The sequence below is a fragment of the Fulmarus glacialis genome, unplaced genomic scaffold, assembly GCF_000690835.1.
Source record: "Fulmarus glacialis isolate BGI_N327 unplaced genomic scaffold, ASM69083v1 scaffold49676, whole genome shotgun sequence".
NCBI classification, from domain to species: Eukaryota; Metazoa; Chordata; class Aves; order Procellariiformes; family Procellariidae; genus Fulmarus; species Fulmarus glacialis.
Genome location: NW_009220988.1, coordinates 1 through 22,738, shown reverse-complemented (window position 1 = coordinate 22,738; position 22,738 = coordinate 1). Strand labels below are relative to the sequence as shown.

General features: G+C 36.8%; 1 protein-coding gene across 1 annotated transcript in view; it reads right to left on the bottom strand.

The window, feature by feature from the left end:
- LOC104072357 (fibrillin-2) overlaps positions 1–21,804 on the bottom strand; it is a gene marked incomplete at its 5' end in the record, with an annotated part of 43,034 nt that extends 21,230 nt beyond the window's left edge. The window contains 14 exons of the mRNA XM_009580916.1: positions 1,310–1,429; positions 1,728–1,856; positions 3,788–3,904; positions 5,527–5,652; positions 6,075–6,200; positions 7,003–7,128; positions 7,665–7,733; positions 12,537–12,689; positions 13,250–13,375; positions 14,501–14,626; positions 15,271–15,339; positions 16,402–16,563; positions 21,196–21,318; positions 21,682–21,804. Of these exons, the coding sequence (XP_009579211.1) occupies positions 1,310–1,429; positions 1,728–1,856; positions 3,788–3,904; positions 5,527–5,652; positions 6,075–6,200; positions 7,003–7,128; positions 7,665–7,733; positions 12,537–12,689; positions 13,250–13,375; positions 14,501–14,626; positions 15,271–15,339; positions 16,402–16,563; positions 21,196–21,318; positions 21,682–21,804 (1,695 nt within the window). The remainder of the gene's footprint in view (positions 1–1,309; positions 1,430–1,727; positions 1,857–3,787; positions 3,905–5,526; positions 5,653–6,074; positions 6,201–7,002; positions 7,129–7,664; positions 7,734–12,536; positions 12,690–13,249; positions 13,376–14,500; positions 14,627–15,270; positions 15,340–16,401; positions 16,564–21,195; positions 21,319–21,681) is intronic.
- Between the last annotated feature and the right edge of the window lie 934 nt (positions 21,805–22,738).

Below are 22,738 nucleotides of genomic sequence, written 5' to 3'. Positions count from 1 at the left end.
CAGGATACTAAAGTGGCCATAAACAGTGATTTTCCTGGAAAACCAATAACTTTCATTTTAAATTCATGATTTTACAAATGTAGGTGATTTGAATTCATCTCAAACATAACTGCTAATATGGAAACTGCAGCTGCCAAAAGAAACCATGAAGTTGGCAGACAAACTGAGTATGGTGGCACGATACAAATGGATGAGAGAACTCTGGGGCTTAGAAAATACATCCTGTTGTTCAAGACAAAAATTCAAAAAGGTTCCTGTGATCCAGTTCCTGCACCCCTACAGATTAGGTGGCTATAAGCCAAATCTTTATGTCCTCGCCAGTGTTTTCTTCAGTCCATACAAGGACACGCTGCTCATTTATTATTGGGAGTTATTTGGATTAGTGTGTGTCTGGGTGTCACACCAGCTAACTTCAGTCATTTAAGCTGAAAACCAGGTTTCTTAATGTAGTCACACTGGAGAGAGAGGTGCTTACTCTGTCCTCTGACCATGCAGAAACTTAAGGCTTCTAGGATAACTACCTAAAACTAGTTGTGTGCACCTTCCTTGCCAGGTGACCCATATAGTTAATTTAAATGCCCAACGAATTCACAGTAGTCCTGTCCTTTGCTCTGCTGGAAAAGGGAGTTGTAACTTGGATTTATTTTGCGCTCTCTGCCACACCAAATCTTAATTCATTGTGTGACATTCAGCTCCTGAATGATATTTAAGGTTTTAAACGAGCTTATATGAACAAATAAGAAGACGCAAACTGATGAAAGGTCTGCTGTACTCTCTTCTTCCCCCTGTGAATCTCAGCACTTGAGAGACATTATACAAAACACAAAATCAGAAAACAGTTGTTAGAAGAAACAATTTAAGCAATTGTTCCCATAAGATCCACAATTTTATCAAGATTTTTAAGCTTCATAGCCCTCTGAAACCAGGAACTTAGTTCATGCATTGATTGCCAATAATTACCTTTCTGTAAACACTATATAACTCCAGTACACAGGTTGGTTTGTTTTATGAATGATATTTAAAAAAAAAAAAAAGTGAATGAAAGAAAAAAAAGTAAATATTTTTGTTTGCATTAATGAAGAAGTTAATGTACAAAATATAGTACAATACAGTACAAAATATCTTGCCTTCCATTTTTAAAACCTCTTCCTGAAGACTTTTCCTATTTACTTATTTCCCTGTCACCACGATTTTAAGTCGGGCAACATTCACAAACTTTAGGGTGTACAACTTCTTTCCACTGAATTAGAACCAGATACTTCTTCTAATTTTTAAATTGTTCAGAAGCAACAATTACAACTTGCCTTACCAATACAACTTTCACTTTTTACTTCATATCCTGGTGGACAGATGCATCTGAATGATCCTTCCAAATTTTGACAGGTACCAGGAGAGCATGAACCGGGTAGTGCCACACACTCGTTAGTATCTTTGGAGAGTAGATGGAATCAAGAAAGGTTTAGAATCACGTAATTCTTATGGTAACAACAGGCTTATTCATGAAAAAGACTGTAGGATTCTTTTCTAATTTTCTTTTTCTAAGGCATTTAAATGCTTGAAGATCAACAACTGTTCCAAAACCCAGTTACTTCTACTGTGTTTTCATTAAAGTCACTGTCTTTTTTTTCAGATACTGAGACTGTGGTGCTTCCCTCTGGATGGGAGCTAATAGTTTGATTATTTCAGCTCATCAGTACTTTAACATCTCCGTGTGGTATCATACATACCAATGCAATTCTTGCCATCTAGAGTAAGTTCATATCCTTCATTGCATAAACATTTGAAGGAACCAATTTCATTGAAACACCGTCCGTTTCTGCACACCTGACCAAAGAAGGAACTGCACTCATCGATATCTGTAAAAAACCACAAAATAAAACCCCAGAAGCGAGAGTTGGGTCCCAAAATAGTATATACAGTATGTTATAAACACACTCAAGTTGCAATATATATTTCTGTGGAAAAGGCAAATCTTGCAGCAACAAGGGAACAGCTGACAGCTAGTGGAAAGTAACTCTCACTCAAGTGCATTAAGGTGTATGTTCTATTTAAACAACACGCTTTTTTATAGGGTATTATAATTTTCAAACTTGCAGCATTACCTCAGCTACTGCATCTGCAGACATTCAATTACTGTCAAGTGACTGTATGATACTAACTCCAGACACAGAAAAGAAAACGTTACATGGAGTGCTCTGGATTTTATCTGGATTTATATGCGCTCGAGTTTCCTGCTAAAGCCTGCCTTGTCATTTTCAAATTTTGGAGTATGTAATTTGCTTTGCGCAGGATGATTTTCTCCTTCATAACAGTTCTGAAAATGAGGCTTGAAAATGCTTATTAGTTTGTAGAGTTACTTTAATAATGCAGACTTAAGGGAGCACTGCATAAGGAAAAATACAGATGAGAAAGTGTCAGAATAAATGAAAAGATCGGATAAGCATCATAGTGTAAGAACAACTTACACTTCGCTGTTTTACAATACTTGAATTTGAATGATGAAGACTAACTCAGTTTTACTGACGAGGTTTTAGTCTTCTTCAGAAGCATTAAGTACCAGCTCCTGAAAAAGATGTATCTTCTGCTTCAGCCAGTACAGCCGTGCCTGTGTTATTAGTTTATTCCATAGTGCATTTCTTCTGTGTTTCAGTTCTACAAGCAGAAATACCTCCAAAGTATTATATTGGGATGGACTAAATTGCCTTTGAATGACTGGGATAGTTTGGAAGAAAGCCCTGAGGCCCTCCAAGCTGTCAGGAGGAGTGCTAACAAAAGGCCAAGTCTCTGAGTCAGCTTGGGCTCCTTGGCCTCTTGAAGGCTCAGCCTGGAGCAGTGGTGCTGGACGCTCCTGGCAGTAGACTGGCAGCTATACTGCCAAGGGAAAGAACCTCCTTGGCAAATAGTGCCATTCTTTGGCAGCAGACTCTGCTTACTTCAACAAGTTTTTAATTTTCTCTTTCCTGGACAAGGAGAGGATTTAAAATACTTATTTAAGATGTTTTAGTTCTCTCCTGAACCAGAAAGGAACCAGTAGACTTTGTTCTGTGTTCCTTCTGTAGCAGGAAGGAATGTAAAGCCTTCCTCTCTTTTGGCTTATGCTCTGCACAAGGGAGAGGATCTCCAGAGACATATGAGACTGTTCGTCGGCCCAGGGAGATTTTAGTTGCTTTATCACAAGTATCCAGGAATAACTTGTCCAAAACCATCAGATATTCTGGTGTCCTGTGTTTTAGGGAATGGGAAATAGCAATGCCTGTACAAACTCTGTATGAGCAGAGTTCACCTTAGGAGAGCAGATTTGGTAGGTCAGTTGTACTGGCTTTCTTACTGCTGGTCTGCTTCCTCTTTCAGACCATGTGCAAGTGTCAAGTAATATGGTGAAATAAAGAAATGATTTTAAATTCATGAGGCAACACTGGTGCTGTGACATAATACATGCTTATTGCGAGTGGTGCCTATGGATATGTGCTGTAATTACCCAGGAAATCTAACGGAGGTGAGGGCTGCATTAAAATGCCAGTGAACTGTAAAGTTGTCCCAGTGGTCCAGAGATTTAGGGTTTACGTTATCTCAAGCTGGCCAGTAAAAAATATTTTTAATTAGTTTAAAAAATGATAGTAATGATTAACCTCTAGGGCTGGTAACAGTATCAGTAACAGTAACAGTATTGAGTTACTGCATTCAATTAACTTAGCACCCTGACCTGTCTTCTGTTTAACTATATACCATCCTCCTTGCCATACCAAGCCAGCAGCAATGAAAATAAAGTTTGGATTACATCACCTACCCATACAATCATTATTATGAGTTAATTCAAATCCCGGATAACATAGGCAGTTATATGACCCAACCGTGTTTTTACAAGTTCCGTTTCCACATGGATGGTGTTCACATTCATCAACATCTGCAAAGAGAAACAAAACTGTATGTGGGAACTGATTTTCCAGGCATGTGTTAACATGTTACCTGTGCAATAGTGACAATATTCTAAACCTCAGTCTGTCCTTTCATCTGTCACATTTTCTATTTATACGATTTATTTTTACAGTTTCTGAGTACACATAGGAAAATGTTACGTGACGCATTTTTTATATGTATTTTAAAATAAAAGATACTGTAACATGCAAAGATAAAACTAAGTGCATGTGCAGTATCTCAAAGCATTCTGTCTTTTTATTCTCCATACTAACATTTCTTAATTTATTAATGTACACTAGTGATCAGAATTTAGTACAAAGGATTGAGCATCACAGCCCTGGAACGATCTCAAATTTTATGTACGTATTTTACTCTTATGCACATGAAAACCTGTTGAAAACGCTCTAAAAAGGAGTTTTGTATCATTGTTCACAAGTCAATTTACATATGTAAATGTATTATGTCAATACTATATCCAGAATTATAAAGACTGCTTACAAACTCTTGGAAACACCAATTTTTAAAAGGCACTAAAATTCAATGTTTCCTGCTGCATGTTTCAGTAATTTCTGGAGTTTCATGGGGATCTGGAAGGTATTTAGATCTTGTTCTCCTAGTTCTTGTGGACTTTCTGAAACATTTTATTTATTTACAGAAGGTAAACATTCTGTCATATGGATCATTTCCCTAACCTGTCATTATCTAGATTTGTATTTCATACTACGAAATTTTTAGAATTAGTTTTAGAATTATTTAAGGTACTGTTTTGAGTAACAAGGCTCTCAAAATTCTGCATTGTTAACAGAAGTCACTTTCCCAAATATCCCCCTCAGATGGTTTGACAAATGTGATTTAGTCCAAATATGAGAAGACTTAAGGCATATATGAATACATAATACAATGTGAATAGGTTTTAAATGTCTGTTTAAAGTTGAAATTGGAACACACTTATGTTATAGAAGACACTGAACTTATCTATACCTTAGAACTGACATTTAGATGATCATTATTTCAAAAATCAAAATAATTTTTTGGCTATTTTTCTCAAAGAGAACCAAATTCACATACGCATCACCTTTTCTTTTTAAAACCCTGTAGAACTGATTACAAAACATTAAAGGAACAAGAAAAACACTCTTATTTTGCAATTTTCTTATTTCTTATATCATCTCTATCATGTCATCATTTTAATACAAAATGAGTATAGATTTAAGTTACATTAAATGTGGGATTCTGTTTTTTAAATGAAACATGAACTCAATAAATTTCTAAATAATTGAAAAATCTGTCTTTTTTTGTCTCCGAACTCTATGATGCATCCTATAAATGTCTCTGTCAAATAAGCCACTAAGATATATTTTTGTGAAAATGGGGTTAATATATTCTTCACTAACATGGAGCTATCTCTGAGAATACTGTGATTTTTTTCCTCAAACTAATATATCCACTCCAAGAACAACTTCACATATGTTAGTCACAAAAATCCAAAAATGTATGAATCGGTCTTTTAATGTCACTGTAATCTCCTCAAAAATTTAGACTCATTTCCTCCTCCTTTTAAAAAAAAAACCCAGACAAGCCACACACAAAAGCATTTTCTTTCCATACCCATGCACATAGTCTGGTCTTGGGATGCCTTAAAACCATTGTGACATACGCACTGGTAACTTCCTTGCATGTCCACACATAAACCATGACTGCAAACATTAGGAATTTCCAGACATTCATTGCGATCTACAACAAAAATATAAAACAGATGGTACACATTATTGACTTTTATTATTCATTCATTTTACACAAACATGTTTTTACAATCTGTTATTGTTATTAAAACCAGACTCAAAGTTATCCATAACTAAACCTGAATCATAACAAAACTTTGTTTTATAGGAACTTCTTGCCTATACACCTCGAGGTCAAAACTACTGTTAGGATTTGGTTGATGCATCAAGAATGTTCTTTAAAAATGTTACCCTGCCTTTTCTTCCCTTCTACAGAGAAACAGGGCTATAAAGTAAAAACTGTTTCATAAAACAGCAGAATACACAAGGTAACAGAAGATAAATGATGCTTTTACCCTTCGAGAGGATCACACACATACCATTGATTAGGTACAAACAGATTCAAACAGATAGAAAAGTTAACTGATTTCTTACCAACACAGGCACCGTTGGGTGAAAGTTTAAAACCAGCAGCACATTCACAGCGGTAACTACCAGGACTGTTGATACAGTCTGCATTTCTCTGACAGAGATTGTCTCCATTGCTGCACTCGTCAATATCTGAAATACAAGAGTCATGAGACAGTTACTTCTGCCTAGAATTTAGACTCTATTGTCTGTCTCGTGCAGGACGAATCTTTTGTCCTCAACAGAGCACGCATATTCTGACCTTCAGCTTCCTGTGCCATAAATGCAAATGAAAAGCAAAATCAATACAATTTCATCCACAGCACACATTTTGCACGAAGGAGGATTCTATGAAACTTACTACACACTGAAATGGTTTTGCAATTTTAAGTGTCTGCCTAAAGAAATTAGTTTTTGTATTAAAAAATGTTCCTCTTCGCCTTTGATCTGAAACAGTAAGTGGCACAGTTTGTTAGCTTTTTAAGGTGCACATGGCAGCACAAGACCCTTGAATACCAATGACAAAACTCCTACTGACTGGAGGACACACAAAATTTCACTATTAGCTTCTACGAATATCTTTACCTAGAAAACTGTAGAAGAACGGACAAAAGACAGAAAAAAATCAAGAAAACTTTTCTTTGAGAAGTTTTAAGAACAAGAATTAAACTTCCTCCCTAAAATAAAATCAAATCAAATAAAAGCATTTCATTTACTTTCTATTTAGAAGTCAGTGAATTGCCTGACACAAAACTATTACAAATTTTATTAAGTGCATGTGCATATGTATTAAAGACAAACACATCACATACTGATTTATAGACTTGAGCCCTACAAAAAAGCTCACAGTCTATCTCTTACATTTAGAAAAACATGTGAATTAAATGTTCTCCTTCCCTTTAAGATAAGCATGCTTATGGGGCCTAAGTAGAAAACAACCGTCGTTTCAAATCACCTTCACAGACCAAGAGCAGGTCATTGTAGCTGAATCCAGTGGGGCATTCACAGCGGAAGCTACCAATCTGATTGATGCAAACACCATTTGCGCAGATTCCTGGGATTTCCTTACATTCATCAATGTCTGAAAGTGAGATGAGCTAGTCAAAGTACAGTACTTCATGGCTTTACATACTGCTTGGATTCTCAATTTCACTACGCTTAAAACTGAGTTGAGAAGTTCCTTTCAATCTACAGAAATTGTATAAAGGATATAAATCTAAACATGTGTCCATTATGAGAGAAAATAAACTATGTGAAGTTCAGGAAGTGATCAAAACAGAGTGATACTAAATATTAGACAACATGCAGAACAGTTACAAATGTGCAGATAAGTCTCACAACATTTTTGAAGCCAAAACCTTTTGTTTTACCAATTAAAACTCAAACCTGTGAACTAGGATGGAGGGTGAGCAAAAGATCATAACAAAATGTAGAAATAAAAAAATATAAATCAGAAACACTTTACACATAAATTGGTCTCACAATTTATGTCACCATTGTAACTCCATAATGAAATTAGAATTTTATTATATGAAATGTTCATTTTGGTACCATTATGCAGCTGCAACAACCTTATGCAAAACAATTTTTCGTTAAAATAAGTTTAGTGAAACTTACCAACAGCTTTTCCAGTATGAATGTCAAAAGTGAAACCAGGAATATTCCCACATATGTTCTTGAATTCAGCTAGAGCAAAACAGAGAATAATGCATTTTTAGTGAGTATTTATAAATCTCCTAAGAACTACTTGTAATCTTTGCAGCTTTTCAAAATCTGATACAAGCCAAATCTACTCAGAAAACCCATTGCCTCCTGTACAAATTGTATTGAAAATTCAGATTGCCAATAAATGAATGCAAATTGAAACACTAATTCATACTTCTCTTTTCTCAAATCTTTGCAGACTTTCGCTTGAGTAAATGTCTGGTTTGAGAAAGCAGCACTTCAGTTTTTGTTTTAAATAGAACTCCTTAACTTACCTTTTAAGGTTTATTCCTGCTTTCTAGACATCGGTAGAGAGAATCTGCAGCAACAGTTTCAGATAGGAGAAATAAATGTAACTTACCAGCACCTAGCCTTCTTCGACGATACTATCTCTGTTCTTTTCTGCAGAGGTTACTGCAGCTGAGTTCCACTAAACTGTAGAGCAGAATGGACACTCTGCTTTAAAAAAAGATGCTCCAAAAAAGAGCATTGTTTTAGTATGCTCATTTTATATCCCCTTTTCCAGAGCATCTTGAGGATGGGAAATGCACAGTATAAAGTATAAAATCAATGAACCCATGGTTTTCCAGGCAAGGTGTACGAAGTTGAGTGGATTTGCAACACACAGAGAAAACTTTCTAACATGGAATCTATTAATTATTGCAGGATGTAAGAAATAATTATTTCTTTAAAAACCCTATTCGTTATAAAGCATCTATGCTGGCATGAGATTTTACTGATAAAACACTGCTTTCCAGAAAAAAACGTATTACACAGTTACAGTATGTTGACAAATTCTGATCTAGGTAGAAATATGAAAAATGACAGGCCTACAACTATAACTATGTCAAATCTGAAAAACTACAGACTACCAGTAGAATTGTGTACTGACAGCCCACTTGTTTGAGGGGAACAAAATAATTCCCATGTGACGACACAACCTGTTTGAATGAACAGTTTGCTTTAAGTGTGTGTTTGCAAACAATAATCATGCAGCTGCTATTCATCATCTTTTTAGATCCTATCAGCATTCAAATTCTCCAGAAAAATAGTAAGTATATTTCAATATTAAGTTTCCAAACTGTTGTTAAGGAAAAATTCCAAAGCACGTGGTAGATATTTGTACATTCAGGGCATTAAGCCAAAGTAAAATATCCTTCTAAAGAATGTGGATAAAATTTACAAAAACATCCCATTGACATAAAATTTAAAGGGGTTCTGGAAGTGTAGTCTCTGGAGACTTCCATGAGTGCTTGGTCCACTGTTCGTGCTGCTGAGGACCTACAGGGAGCCTATTATCTATCCAATGAGAGGGAGCATATGGAGTCTACCTTTAACTCACCTCTAAACCTGAAATGCAGACAAATTATTAGTCACCTCTTCTAGCACCAGAAAAAGAGAAAGGAGACCTTTTGTTTTCCTGCGAGTAATGATCTTTAATCTAAAGTGGTGATAGTTTATTTCTCTACAGGCTGTAGTTTGAGATTCTTGATCATCTACATTTTAATGGCAGCTCTTCAGTAGCTTATAATGCTGTAAAGTTTAACCACTGGGGTTATAACTTGAATAATTCTTGTCTCCCTTACACCAAACATTCTTATTTATTAAAATTTTAGCAAATGTAGTTGATCATTGCTCAGAATTAGATTTGGCAAAATGTTTTTCTCATATTCAAACATTCTTTGTTATTTCCTGTATAACCCAAGTAGGATCCAGTATACCTGAACTTCAGCATTTTCTTCTTTTTTCTGTCCTATTGTTTAATGACTGCTTAATGCCTGCTGAGGTTATTCTTGCAGTGCTGGATACTGGACCATACTCCTGCCACAGTGTTTTACCATTCAGCAATTTTCTGCTCTTTTAGATTAACATTTATAAGATTTGAGGGTTAGAAAACAGTTCTTTTCTGCAGGGAGCTTTATGCCATTTACTGCTGTCAGTAAACCTGCGAAACATACTAGATAAAAAGAGGGCCTTGTATTCACTACTCTGTCTCCATGGGTGATGATAACCTACTCCTGTGATAATGCCCAACACATCAGGTCTGGGAGGTTGAAGAAGAGGCTCTGAGAGTTGCAGGCCTTCTTTCATCCTGTGTTATGCTACCTACATGTTCCATGCATTCCATTTAATAGAGTTTTTCCATTTTTTTTTCAGTTTGTACTGTGTAGAAAAAGAGTATATGATAAGGTGAGGACTGTTATACAGTGCCAAATTATCCATACACAAACATGCCAGAGATTTACTTTCCAAAAACTTGACTTTTCATCAATGACTTTAAAAATATTTCAAAAACCCATATACTTATCACTATATTATTTTTTAGGACAGAACAGGAAAAAAACTCTCTGAGGTGAAGCACTCTGGAAATGATCAAACCATGAAAGAGTTCTGTAAGAGTTCTTAGCAGTGAAGCAGCTTTTTACATTTCTTTGTGTGAAAAAAAAACCCAAACAAGAATGATTATTTCTGATTAAAGTCTGTATGGTAATGGTTATGATCTGTATAATGTGTATAACCAAGCAATACAGTCTTTACTACCTAAAATCATCAAACAGAGATTGATTGTTAAGCATAAATATATGAAAAGGAAGAAAGAGCTCTGTTCACAAAGGAAAAAAAATGCAAATGCGTTGGCATGTGAAGTTCATTTAGAGGAAAAATATAATTCTCATCAGAGAGAATAATGCTCTTAATGAGCTACTGGGCTCAGTCTAGCAAACTGGTTAAGGTCAGTGTATCGTAACCCCTGTCTGTGATGTGTAGCTCCCACCCAGATTTCAGAACAACTGATTATACCACATAAGTGCAGCTATTCAACCATTTACACTTGGAATTTGTGTTTGATCCCTCACACAATCTCTTTTCATGGCAAAAAAGGTTCAAGCATGTCTCCAAATACAGTAAAGGCATTTAGAAGAGCTAACAAGGCAATATTGAAATATTTCGGGAAATATTTTAACCCTGTAACTGCTTGCAGACTAAGTGGAGTTGTCTTAACAAATCTTTAAAAGCTGCAGAAGTTTTTGAAAACTTCAGTCTTACCAATTTAAAAGGCGAATTCTTTCTTCCATCCAAGAATATTAATTGCATGAATCCCTGCTAGTACTTTGCTGTATTTTTCTCATCATGTTGTCATCATGATGACAATTTTATGGCACTGAGATAAATGACTATGGGAAAGAATTTTATGAGCTCTCTGTGATAGCAAACATGTATTTCCTCTCTCAAGCTTATTTCCATCTCCCATTCCTGACTGCTAAGAACATTTCTTCATTCTGCCTCCTCCTACTTAAGAAAGAAAACGAAGACACTGTTTTTTCTTTTCAGTCCCATTTTCCTCCTCTTCACTGCTTGTGGGGGAAAGTCTTTCTTAAATTATCTGCTGTTTCCCTTATGTCACCAGGATAAACTACTTGGAGTGAAAGTAATACATTCTTTACCCTAACATCACAAATGATGCAGCACCAGAGGTATGGGTTTAGTGGCAGTAAACTTGGGGCAAAGTCAATTAAACACTAGAATGTGTTTGTACAGGCATCTGAGTTTTATCTAGGCACCTTTGCTCTTCTTACAAATATAAGAATCTTTTAATGAAGGCCAGGTGCTACTGTCAGGTTTCCAAGTTGGTGACTCTCCCACCAATGATTTTTCTGAGCTGAGCTTTCAAGGGTGTTTTGTTCCAGGCAAGGAACTCCATAACGCCTAACTGAAAAAGAACCGTACCTTATTATTTTCACCTCCCTTTATAGAAGGGAATTTTTACTTCCCTTTACAATGCCCTACTTAGTGAGCTTCTGCAAGTTCATCACCCTCAATAGAGAAAATGTAAAAGCAACTGAAAGGATCACTCTCAGATGTGAGACACAAGTGAAAATGAAACCCAATCTTTTTATTCTGACAGATTAGTACTACCAGGATAAACGTATCCCCAACTATGCAGTAACTCAATTATACTATCCTAAACTAATTATCCTGGAAGACAGACCAGGCAACAGGCATCTCTTATCAGCCAGTATCTTCAACCCCAGTATTATTGCCTGATGACTGCTCTTCCAGAAACTTCCCAGCTTTAGAGATGGGAGTTCTGTCATCATGCATTCAGAAAACTTGCTTGTGCCTACTGTGCCACCCTGGTGGGTCTTACCTACACAAATATAAATTTTTGACATAAATCTAAGTAACTGAAAGTAATTCTATGTCCATACAAGACCTCTGAAAGCTTTGGCATTTGTTAGAAAGAAAGAATAAAACAATCACAGCAAACTCATTTTATAGAGCCCCATCACCAAAAAAGAGGTCTAAATAATTGTATCTACCTACAGATACCTGTCTTAAAACATCCTTTTAGGTACAGCACTGACATACTCCTGCTGCTGATGGGAAGGTCAGTCTACACACTCCAGGCCTTTTTATTCATCTCAGCGACACCTGACAATAGTTTGTTCCCTTGTCCTTGCGTTCAGGGGCAGCTGAGAGGAAAAATATGCATGTTGTTCCTGAATTTTTTTTTCATCCAGGGGGAATGATTGGTGCCTTCAAACTAGTCAAGCTGTATCTTTCCACTCAATATGGAGTGACACTTCTTCCACTTAAAAATATGGAAGAAATACCTATTTCTTGTTTAGCACACCGAGGATGAATCCAGGACGGTGGGGTATTGTCACTCTGCTTTGGGAGTACAGCAAAGGTTTTTTGGGGCTGAAATGTTAACTTTAGCCAATAGGTCAAAGGAGTAAATGAGCAAAGAAAGTAACAAAATGGGATGATTATAGTAGGGTTTACCTGTTCCTGGAGTTGGACATGGTTCACAAGGTTTGTTCCATGCTTTCCCAACATTGTATGTGCAGCAACACATCCTTTTGGTTACATTGAAGGGCAGTTCATTCTCACAGGAGGTTCCATTATAGCTTCTGTAGCAAAAGCTTTTTCTCATATCTAGATGTGAGAAAAGAATCATTTACAAAGTAAAACCAAACTAATTTAAGTAAATATCAACCCCCTACAAACCTAGACAGTGGTTCATTAACTCTGGCTTCTGAATGCAACCCAACCATATGCATGGATGCATTTAAAAATAATTTAAGGATAGAAGTAATCTACAGTCTTTGTTTTAGACTTCCCTGAAATTTGACGTATTTTCATTTTTCATTCAACGACACAAAGGGGAAAAAGGAAAATTCCCAAGAAATCAGAAACACAGTGTAGATGCTCATCAGATCCATTTGTATAGCAAACCCTACCATTTCGAAATGACTAGTGAAAATAGAAAAAAGATTTCTGAGATCTGTTAAGGAATAAGAGCACGTGAACACTGCACATCAGCCATTGGGATCTCTTTCCTGGCTACATGACATAACTGTCGGGGAGTTAAAGGCAGGAAAAAGCAATACAAGCTTTAGAACTGGCCTCATCTGAAAGGAAATTTTAAGCAGAGAGTCTGGCCCCGAAACAGTCTGATCTTCAGATGGTTCTAGTAAAGATGAGATTTTGCATACCCATGCAGTTATGTCCTCCGTTCACTTGCATATATTCAGGTGGGCAAATGCAGGTGTAGTTCCCCAAGGTATTGTAGCAGGTGCCAGGACCACAGACACCAGGATGTGCAACACACTCGTCAATATCTAGAGACCAAATGAAATCACTACAATTAACAACAGAAAAGAGGAACAAGTCCTAGCAAATGTTTCTGAGAAATATGACCATAATAAACCATGCTAAGATAACAAAAATGTTTCATTTAAAGGCTAACTTGGAAAGTACAGCTCACATTTGGGCTAAGCAGCTATTGTAACAGCTGCTGCAAAGTAATATTGTTAACCTCATACTAAGTCCAGCCAGTGAAGTGCAAGAGAACACCCTAAATAAATTCGAAGTTGTTGAATTTACCACTGAAACTGGAGGGCTTGCATTCAGGGGCAGCTGAGAGGGAAAATATGCATGTTCTTCCTGAATTTTTCTTTCATCCAGGGGGAATGATTGGTGCCTTCAAACTAGTCAAGCTGTATCTTTCCAGTCAATATGGAGTGATATGAATAATTGCATAGTCTTGCTGCTCTAACCTTGCATCTTCTTGTTTAAGGTATTTGGGGTATAAGTCTTTTTTGCCCACACAATTTTAATTGCAAACCCAGTTTGGTCAGTTTTTTTCACCTGAGCTTAGTAAAGCCTCAGGATTCACAGGCTCTGTTTTGAAAGGAGACAAATTTTTTTTCTCACAAAGTGAATGAAGAAGGGGAAGCTGACTTACAACACTCCAAACTAAGAGAAACCATGAAAGATTCTTTACATTTTTGGGTCTATTTACAATTTTGGGTTCTAAAATGACAAATCTCAAAGACAAAAGGAAGACCAATATTAACTTTACTTCACGTTGTGTAAATTAAACTGCTACTCTAAAATACTGTGAAGAGAAAACACCTTTTCTCACTTAAAATACAGAGAGCCTAGTGAAACTAGCAGGAGATACAAGGTGTTGCAGTGAGAAGCCAGAAATCATGAATAACCACCTTAGTTTACTGAATACACATAGCTGAGATCTATCATGTAGAAATAAACATTAGTATATTCAAGTGTTGCATTTCAAGTCTTATATTAATCATATCACTGATGCCAAAGATAATGATTTTAGAGAAGATTGTAGGCAAGGGTATGGGTACCATAACCACTTATGAATTTAAGGCTCAAAATGACAGTGTTTTTCATAATAACTGCACTGTGATAGAGAAGGAGGTTTCAAGGGACTCAACCTTCACAAATTCTTGTCTCTTCACTGAGGTAGTAGCCTTTTGGACATTCACACTGGAAGCTGCCAAAAGTATTGATGCAATTTCCACCTTGGCAGAGACCTGGCAGTTCCTGACATTCATCAATGTCTGAAAACAGAGAAGAAAGCCCACCATATTTCCATTCCAGAATGAAAAGAAACAAGAGACTATAACTACTCCCCTGAAATTTTACCAACTAGTAGCTTTTAACTGTCACATGGATTTTTTTTTTTGCTTCTAAATTGCACTTCATGAAAGCATGGATGAGTTGCTCATTCTCTTCCATTTAAATAGCTCTTCAGGAGCACGTTTCTGCTTGATGAGCCCATGGAGTTCAACTTCCATTACTGTTCACAGGAATTTGGCATCCAATTCCTCATTCCTGCACACTCAGTTTCTTTGTCCAGTGAGTATTTCCTGAAACTTATACCTTCCACTGATAAACTATAATTTTCATAAATGACTTATCCTTCAGGGGCCAATTTCAAAGGCCAATTCAAGTACAGAGGCACACAAAAGGTACGTAAAAGGTACACATCAGCTTATTTTCCTACTGAAATATTGTTGGACTTCTTCAATATTCTTTTACGGTATGCCTTTGCATCATGTTGTTGTCCAATTCATATTAGCAGAGGGTTTTGCTTTGCACTAAATGTAATGATTTCTGCAACATATAGTTCCTGTATATATCTCTCCGAAGATGACACTTTTTTTTTTTTACCAGTCATCACAGTCATTTACAATAAACTCACCTTCTAAAATAATAGTGATGGGATTTGGTCTGAATCCTTCTCCCCCTGGACAGAGAGTATTATATTCCGCTAAAGTAAAACAAGAGAGAGCATGTCAGTCATATGAAGAATAAAATGCTAACAACAGAAAAATAAAATTTCACTTCTGTTTTTAATGTGTCTTCTTCCCCACGCTCATTGGTTTTCTCCTCTTCTTGACCAATGCACAGTAAATAAAGCAAGTGCATTAGATTAGTAGAAAATCGAGGTAAGATTAAGAGTTCTGCTTAAAACTTTACCATAACCTCAGATACTTTTAAGGCAGGCGCAATGCTGTTTTCTCCATACTGTGCCTTTAGAAAGGCACATACTTCGTGTTTTGACTGGTTCTTTAATATGAAATGTCAGTATACCACTGATAAAGATACATGTTAAAATTGGAATTTATACTGTTATGAGACTGAATTGTTTAACATTTCTGTTGCATTATTCATTCAAAGAACTTCAAATCTCTACAAAATTGGTAAGTATCATCGGGTAACATTTTTGAAAGTACTCAAGAGTGACTTAGAAATAGTTACCCAAAAGTTACCAACACTCTCCTTTGAGAACTATGCAGCTCTCCAAATTAAAGGCATGATTTGAGTTCTAAGCATTATTTATTTCTTTACTTCCCTAACAACATGGAGTTGCTGAGTAAAAATTCCTAGTAGATGCATGCAATCCATTCCTTTCTTAAGACACATAAGCATATCTGCAACTACCTTAACTTTTTTTTTAATGGGAGAAAAGTAAAAGCAAAATAAAATAAAGTGCCCAAAATTACCCAAAGTACATGGGACTGGGCCAGTGGGAAGCGCCTTCCAAAGTTACCACTGATTTATTACTGTGAGAATAAGCACCAAGTCAGCCACAGAAGACTAAATGTCAGGTCGTCTGATACTCAGGTCCACACCTCTGCATCACCCCTCTCACAGTAGTAGGGAGATTTTCTTTTATAACTATGCCAGAACACTGCCTCATGAAGAAGATCAGTTTCTTAAATGATAAATGTATAGTAATACAGTAAAAGATTTCAAATACTTTTTCCATCCCTTGTTAACATCTTCTATAACAAGAGGGCAGAGGGAAAATAAGAGAACGTTTCCTTACTGCTGTTTACAGGGGGACACGTCTCACAGGGGTTTCCCCAAGCCTTTCCCAGAGAGCAGCAGCACGAGGAACGACTGACTCCAACCCCAATTTCAGTGTTGCAGGATAGGCTCCCATCCCCTCGTGGTCCATACTTCAGGTAGCAATTGCCAACACGGTTATCTACACATAAAGCACGTATGACTACAGCTTTACACAATGATCCGGACAAAGGAAGAGCAGGCATTCATTTTAACATTTCATATCAAGAAGCAGGAATTCAGACAACATTGTGCTTCTGAAGTCATATGGCAAGCTCAAAACACTCATGTACACCAGCAGTTACTGATGTTGAGAGAGAGAGCAGGGAAAATGGGTAGCTTCAGCTTCCTAAGTACCCAGAGACAAGTTCAAAATGTTTGCACGTCTTCCAAAGTCACATCGTACTCTAATGTAGCACATACACTACTCCCACTCTTTCACTCCAGAAAATATCAGAAGCCTTGCTGCAGTTTGCTGTTAGTATTTGTTCTCCATATTCTGATTGTGACTAGGCTATGACTCTCTCTTGTGGAACTAGAAGAATTCACATATTTTTCTATCGAATCACAGAATAAAGCCATGTCACTGGAAGAATTCTTCCACTGGCAAAGAAATTCTCCAAAACCCATTAATATTGAAACAAATAATCTAAATGTGCAGTAGGTTTGAGGAGAATTAGTTTATTAGTTCACTCAGACTGTAACTTAGTGATTTAGACAACTGCTGGCATTAGTAGAATGAGCAAGGAATCTAAGAGAAGTAAAGCTATGAGTTTTCTTACTGCTACACATACTGTCTCCTTGTTCTTTACAAATGGAAAGTAACTAGCCGTGAGTCATAAATATAAGGAATGAGAGGATAGTCAATTATTATAATATTTCTTATTACAACCAAATAAGATGAACATTAATTTCCTCACGAGTAGTGTTATAATTCTAAAGATCATTTCTATCAAAGGTTGCCTCTAAAGAAGCACAGAACCCACTCAAAAATTTTTTGATAAATCCATTGTATAAAGGCCGCAGTATCTTTTTGCATTTTTATTATTTCTGTTAATGGTATGACTAAAAAACTTATAAATGAATTTTTGAATGATTTCCCAAATGCGTATTTTACCAAGAAATATGACATTTTTTATTTATTGCTTGCACCAAGTGCCAGATGCTACAGCCTTAGCAATTTACATAGAGTAAAATGAACACAGTATGATAAATGTGGGTAGTCCACACTTTCAAAATTTCCAGAGTTTAATAAATGTCTTGATATGACATGGGTTTTTAAATTATCCTCAGGTTTGGGACATATCTATGAAAAGAACTTGAAGAGAACTTTCTGAATTGTTCGGAATGACTTTTTCTCAAGATCCTCAAGTTAGTTAAGTATGTATAATACAAAAACACAACTTCGCATTAAGTTTCAGGCTGAACTTTTTTTTTTTGAAGTGTCGTAACATAAATCAAGAAAAAACCTTCAAGCTTTCCAAAAGATTTAAATTTGTTCAAATTTAAGCATTAATAGACAAGTTTGGGTGAATCTTTCTGCACAGTTTTAAGACCATACTGTAGCAGAGATTGTGAAAAAGGAGGATGTTCCTGGGCCCCACATATTCTACAACAAACTTCAGTATCTCACCATAAATGCACACTGTTGTAAAACTAAAATACTCAGTTAAGAATTCAGTGGCAGAGGCATATGTATTCTGTATCTCTGAGCCTCTGATGGAAAGAGAAGAAACTTCAAGAAGGATATCTTTATCTCCCTAAAGGCAAGATTTACCTGAGATCACTGATCAGCATATGTTAGAGTGGAAGTCCTTTTTTTGTTGTTTTTAAAGACAATGTTAGAAGAGAGTATAATGAACAGCCTTTTTAAAAGGGCACATGCTGTTGTTCTCATTGTGGATTTGAGCTGAAACAACCCAAATGTGATTATTCTGAGAATACCTATCTCCTCCTGTTCTCAGAGAAACTGCACACTTCTCTCCATCCCTGACAGCATGAGACATCTGCCTTTTTAAGAGAAGCCAAGAAGAGATTTGGCTTAATTCTTCTTGGGAAAAGTGAAAAACGATGACCATTTTGGAAGACGGCTTCAGCCCAAGACCTCAGGCCCATTAAGAACAACAGGAGACCATAGACCTTGGAACGAAGGCAGAGTCTGGAATTCTCTAGCAGAATATCGACACCGAGTACATCAAGAGTTTTAGGTTTCGGTTCACTCCTCACATGAACTGTCTTGACACGGCACCATGTTCCTCTTTGCCAAGGATAACATTTCTGTTTCTTCTGAAAGGAACTGGAATTTAAATTCCTCTGTCTGTTTTGCTCAAGCGTGCAAGAGATAATGCTATTGAAGAGAACCAGAAGCTGCTGTCCTTTCACAAGAAGTTTCTGCAATATTTTGCAGCACAACTTGTGCGTTCCAGAAGCAAGAAACTTTCCTTTTTCTTGGTGAGGTCTACTAGCCTCTGTGGGTGTTTTTTTCCAAATAACTACAAGCTTAGAGTGAAAACTGGGTAATATTTTACCATGTGCCAGTGACACAAACATCATTGCAAGTGAAGCTGCAATTTGGAATTGCAGTCCTGAGACTATAAAGGATCACAAGCAAACTGAATTTCAGTTCTTCCCTCTTTGGACTAAGTCAGTAAAGTAGACATACCGAAAGCATGCCAAATCTAGAACCAGAACTAGTATAGCTGCATTGGAATGGCAACTCTCTCTGTTTCCACTTCCCCTGCAAAATCATTTAACCCTCTGGAAATATTACAAATAAGAACTGCTGGTGAAAGAAAAGAAGTCCAAAACCTAACAATGCCTATAGTCGTATAAAATAGTATAACTAATATGTTTTTAGTGGCACAAGGGCTTCTAAAAAAAAGGGGCACTAAAGTGTAATTTCATTCATGAATTAGGGCTTTATTCCTATTAACTTACTCTGATGATATTTCATGGGAAGCAGAGGCTTTGCTTACCCCTGTCAAAAACAAAAGCTGAATGTTCACTGAGTGTTTTTTGCACTTTGTTATAGAATCAGGCTGTAGACAGATGGGAAGCGTACACCCAAGGCTTGCAGCTCTTCCCACAGACATATAAGTGGATTCCAGTTCCACCACTGTCTGAAACTGAACTTGAAAAAAATCCAAAACCCAACCAAAACACCCATGTTTGCTCAGGGGGCTAAGTCTTGGGAGTCTCTTTTCTGTACAATCAGTTGTTGAGAAACTAAAAATGCTTCTTACACAAGGGAAAGGAAAAGAGTCTTTGTACCAGAGAGAGGGACAGCCCTAGTAGTATTTCCTCAGGAGAGAAATAAGGAAGGGTCAAATAGTTTTTCTACCACTTTCTTATTCAACATTTTTTCTTCAGAGAGGGAGGGCTTGCTCTTTCATTTGGGACTGTAGAGTTGCTAGATTTACCCTTGAGTAGGTTCCCCTCCACTGTGGAGGCTTCACTGAGGAAGCATGGGAACCCTGCCAAAAATGTCATTGGGACAACTGGTCCCAAAGTAGAGTGCCATTTTTTAGCAAAACACAAGTCAGCTAGCAGTAGGATAGTTCATTCTCATAAGCCTCTTTAGAGATCATGTAAATTCTTTGGTCATAATTCAGAGCTTGCAGGGCTGATCATACACAGCATCTGGTTGTAGGAAAGAATGAGGATCTTAGTAGTTACATGCTGCAGAAGGGGAGCCAAAAAGGCAGGATTTCATTGCTTCAACTGAATCTTCAGATGAGGCAAAGCTAAAAGCTTAAGTTAGACTGCAACTGCAGAAGAAAACTATTAAGGCAGGAATTGTCAGAAAAGTCTATGGGAGACAGAAACACAGGTTTCCAATAGATTACATAAATTCACTTCATCTTTAAAAATCTCAGCTTAAAGTTTTAGAATAAATTGGTCAAGACTGTGGACACCTGAAGGTCTCAAACAGGACTTGTTTCTAGCATCCAGAGAAGCAACAGAGAATATTCATAGGCAGAAAATGGAGAAACATGGAAAAGATGAGGAACAAAATTTGTTCTGAAGGAAATACGCATTTCTTTAGAAATTATTTGCTTAGAATGTATTTATTTGCCACCACACTGCAGTATCACTGTAAACATTTAGAAAATGGACAGAGTTCTAACCACCAATTCAGGAGAATTTGAGTTTTCCCAAGGTAATAAAATAAAAAGGCTGTTTTCCAAATAAAAAGTTAGAAGGCTTTCCCAGGATCACACACAAATCCTTTTGGCTGAATCTTAGCCCCTCTCTCAACCCACCTCTTCCCAAAAAACTTCCCTACTCTAATCACCTGACAGTCCTATATCATGTAGCAAGGGGGAAATGTAATAAAAATTCACTTTAAGCCAGTGTAAGCCAGAGAGAATTACATAAACTACAGTGAAACATGTCTTTTACTTTGTTTCCAGCCAAATGGGTACCACAACCAGTTTTAATTCCAGTTTAGACTTAAGCTAAATACATAAATCAGTCCCAAGACATATCTAGGATTAAAAAATTAAGTTTTTTAAATAAGAATTGTTAACTGTCAGGAGAATAGAAATGCAGCTAATATATGTTTCGACAAATTTTAAAAAGGTATATTTTAAAGAAACTATAAACACCATTCATCAGTTAAAATAATTAACTCCATCTATAGAAAACTACATAACAGGATATGCAGCATGAGTATGTGGAAGTATATTTTTTCTGTCTTGCTACTCTCCTTTGCATCAGAACAGTCACCTTGGCTCTGATTTCTAAAGTAATACTTCAGGTAGCTTTTACTTACCCACACAGCCCACCCCAGTAGGATTCAGCTGGAAGTCTGGAGGGCAATTACACTCATATCTTCCAGGAGTATTTACACAAAGACCATTAACACAATTAATGGGATCGGCACATTCATCAATATCTGAAATAGGAAAGTTACATTTATAAATCTGCTCACTGGACAGAAAAGAATAATTTTACTTTTTAAGACAAAACAGGCAAGAAAATTTCAAATGCAAATGAATTTTAGCAGAAATTGAACAAAAGAAGAAATCAAACATTTAAGAATAACCTTTGCACAGCTGCATATTTAAGAAGCCATTCTTTTTGTTCCATTCTTAAACCAACTCCAAAGCATGCAATTCTACACATCACTTGTTTAGTGGGGAAAAAAGCACTCTGATTGTTGTAAGAGAATACAATGTATGTTTTGTGAACTCATCTTTAAATTAACTTGGTGCAATTAAAAAAAGTCTTGACATTTTTCTGAACAGAAGAGACATACCTGTACAGTTTCCCCCGGTTCGATCTAGTTCATAGCCATCATCACAGATACAATGAAACATTCCTGGTAGATTATTACAGGTACCAAATACACATATGTTCTGGAAGGAGCATTCATCGATATCTGAAGGAATATATTAAGAACAGAAAATTACATATCATTACCATATTAATATTACAATAATGCATTGTACTATTAAAAGCAAATGAAGACACATGTAACTTAAAAAAATATTTTAAAAAGCAACACTGAGTAATCACTTTTGGTTTTGTGTAGAACACTACAGCTAGGGATTTGTGAGGCATTCTCCATTAAGCTGCTTGTTACTTATTCCTGTTTTACCTAGTGGGAGGTAAAAATAGCAAAACTGACTTCTCAGGACTCAAAATGAGAATTAAGTCAAAAAGCCAGTAAGTTCTTTTCAAAATGTGCATTAAACAGAACGAAGTGTAACACCATACAAAGGTGTCAGTCATTTCTACAGGCCAGTCAATCTCACCTCTGTGCTTGGGAAGATCATGGAACAGATCCTCCTGGAAGCTATGCTAAGGCACATGGAGGACAGGAAGGTGATTTGAGACAGCCAGCACGGCTTCACCAAGGACAAGTCCTGCCTGACTAACATAGTGACCTTTTAAGATGGACTAAATCAGTGGACATGGGAAGGGCTACTGATGTCGTCTACCTGGACCTCTGTAAGGCCTTTGACACAGTCCCCCACAACATCCTTCTCTCTAAACTGGAGAGGTATGGATTTGATGGGTGGACTGTCTGGTGGATGAGGAATTGGTTGGATGGTCACACCCAGAGGGTAGTGGTCAATGGCTCAATGTCCAGATGGAGATCGGTGATGAATGGTGTCCCGCAGGGGTCCGTACTAGGACCAGTACTGTTTAATATCTTCATCAATGCCATAGACAGTAGGATCGAGTGCACCCTCAGCAAGTTTGCAGATGACACCAACCTGAGTGATGCAGCTGACATGCCTGAGGGACAGGATGCCATCCAGAGGGACCTGGATAAGTTCAAGAAGTGGACCCGTGTGAACTTCATGAGG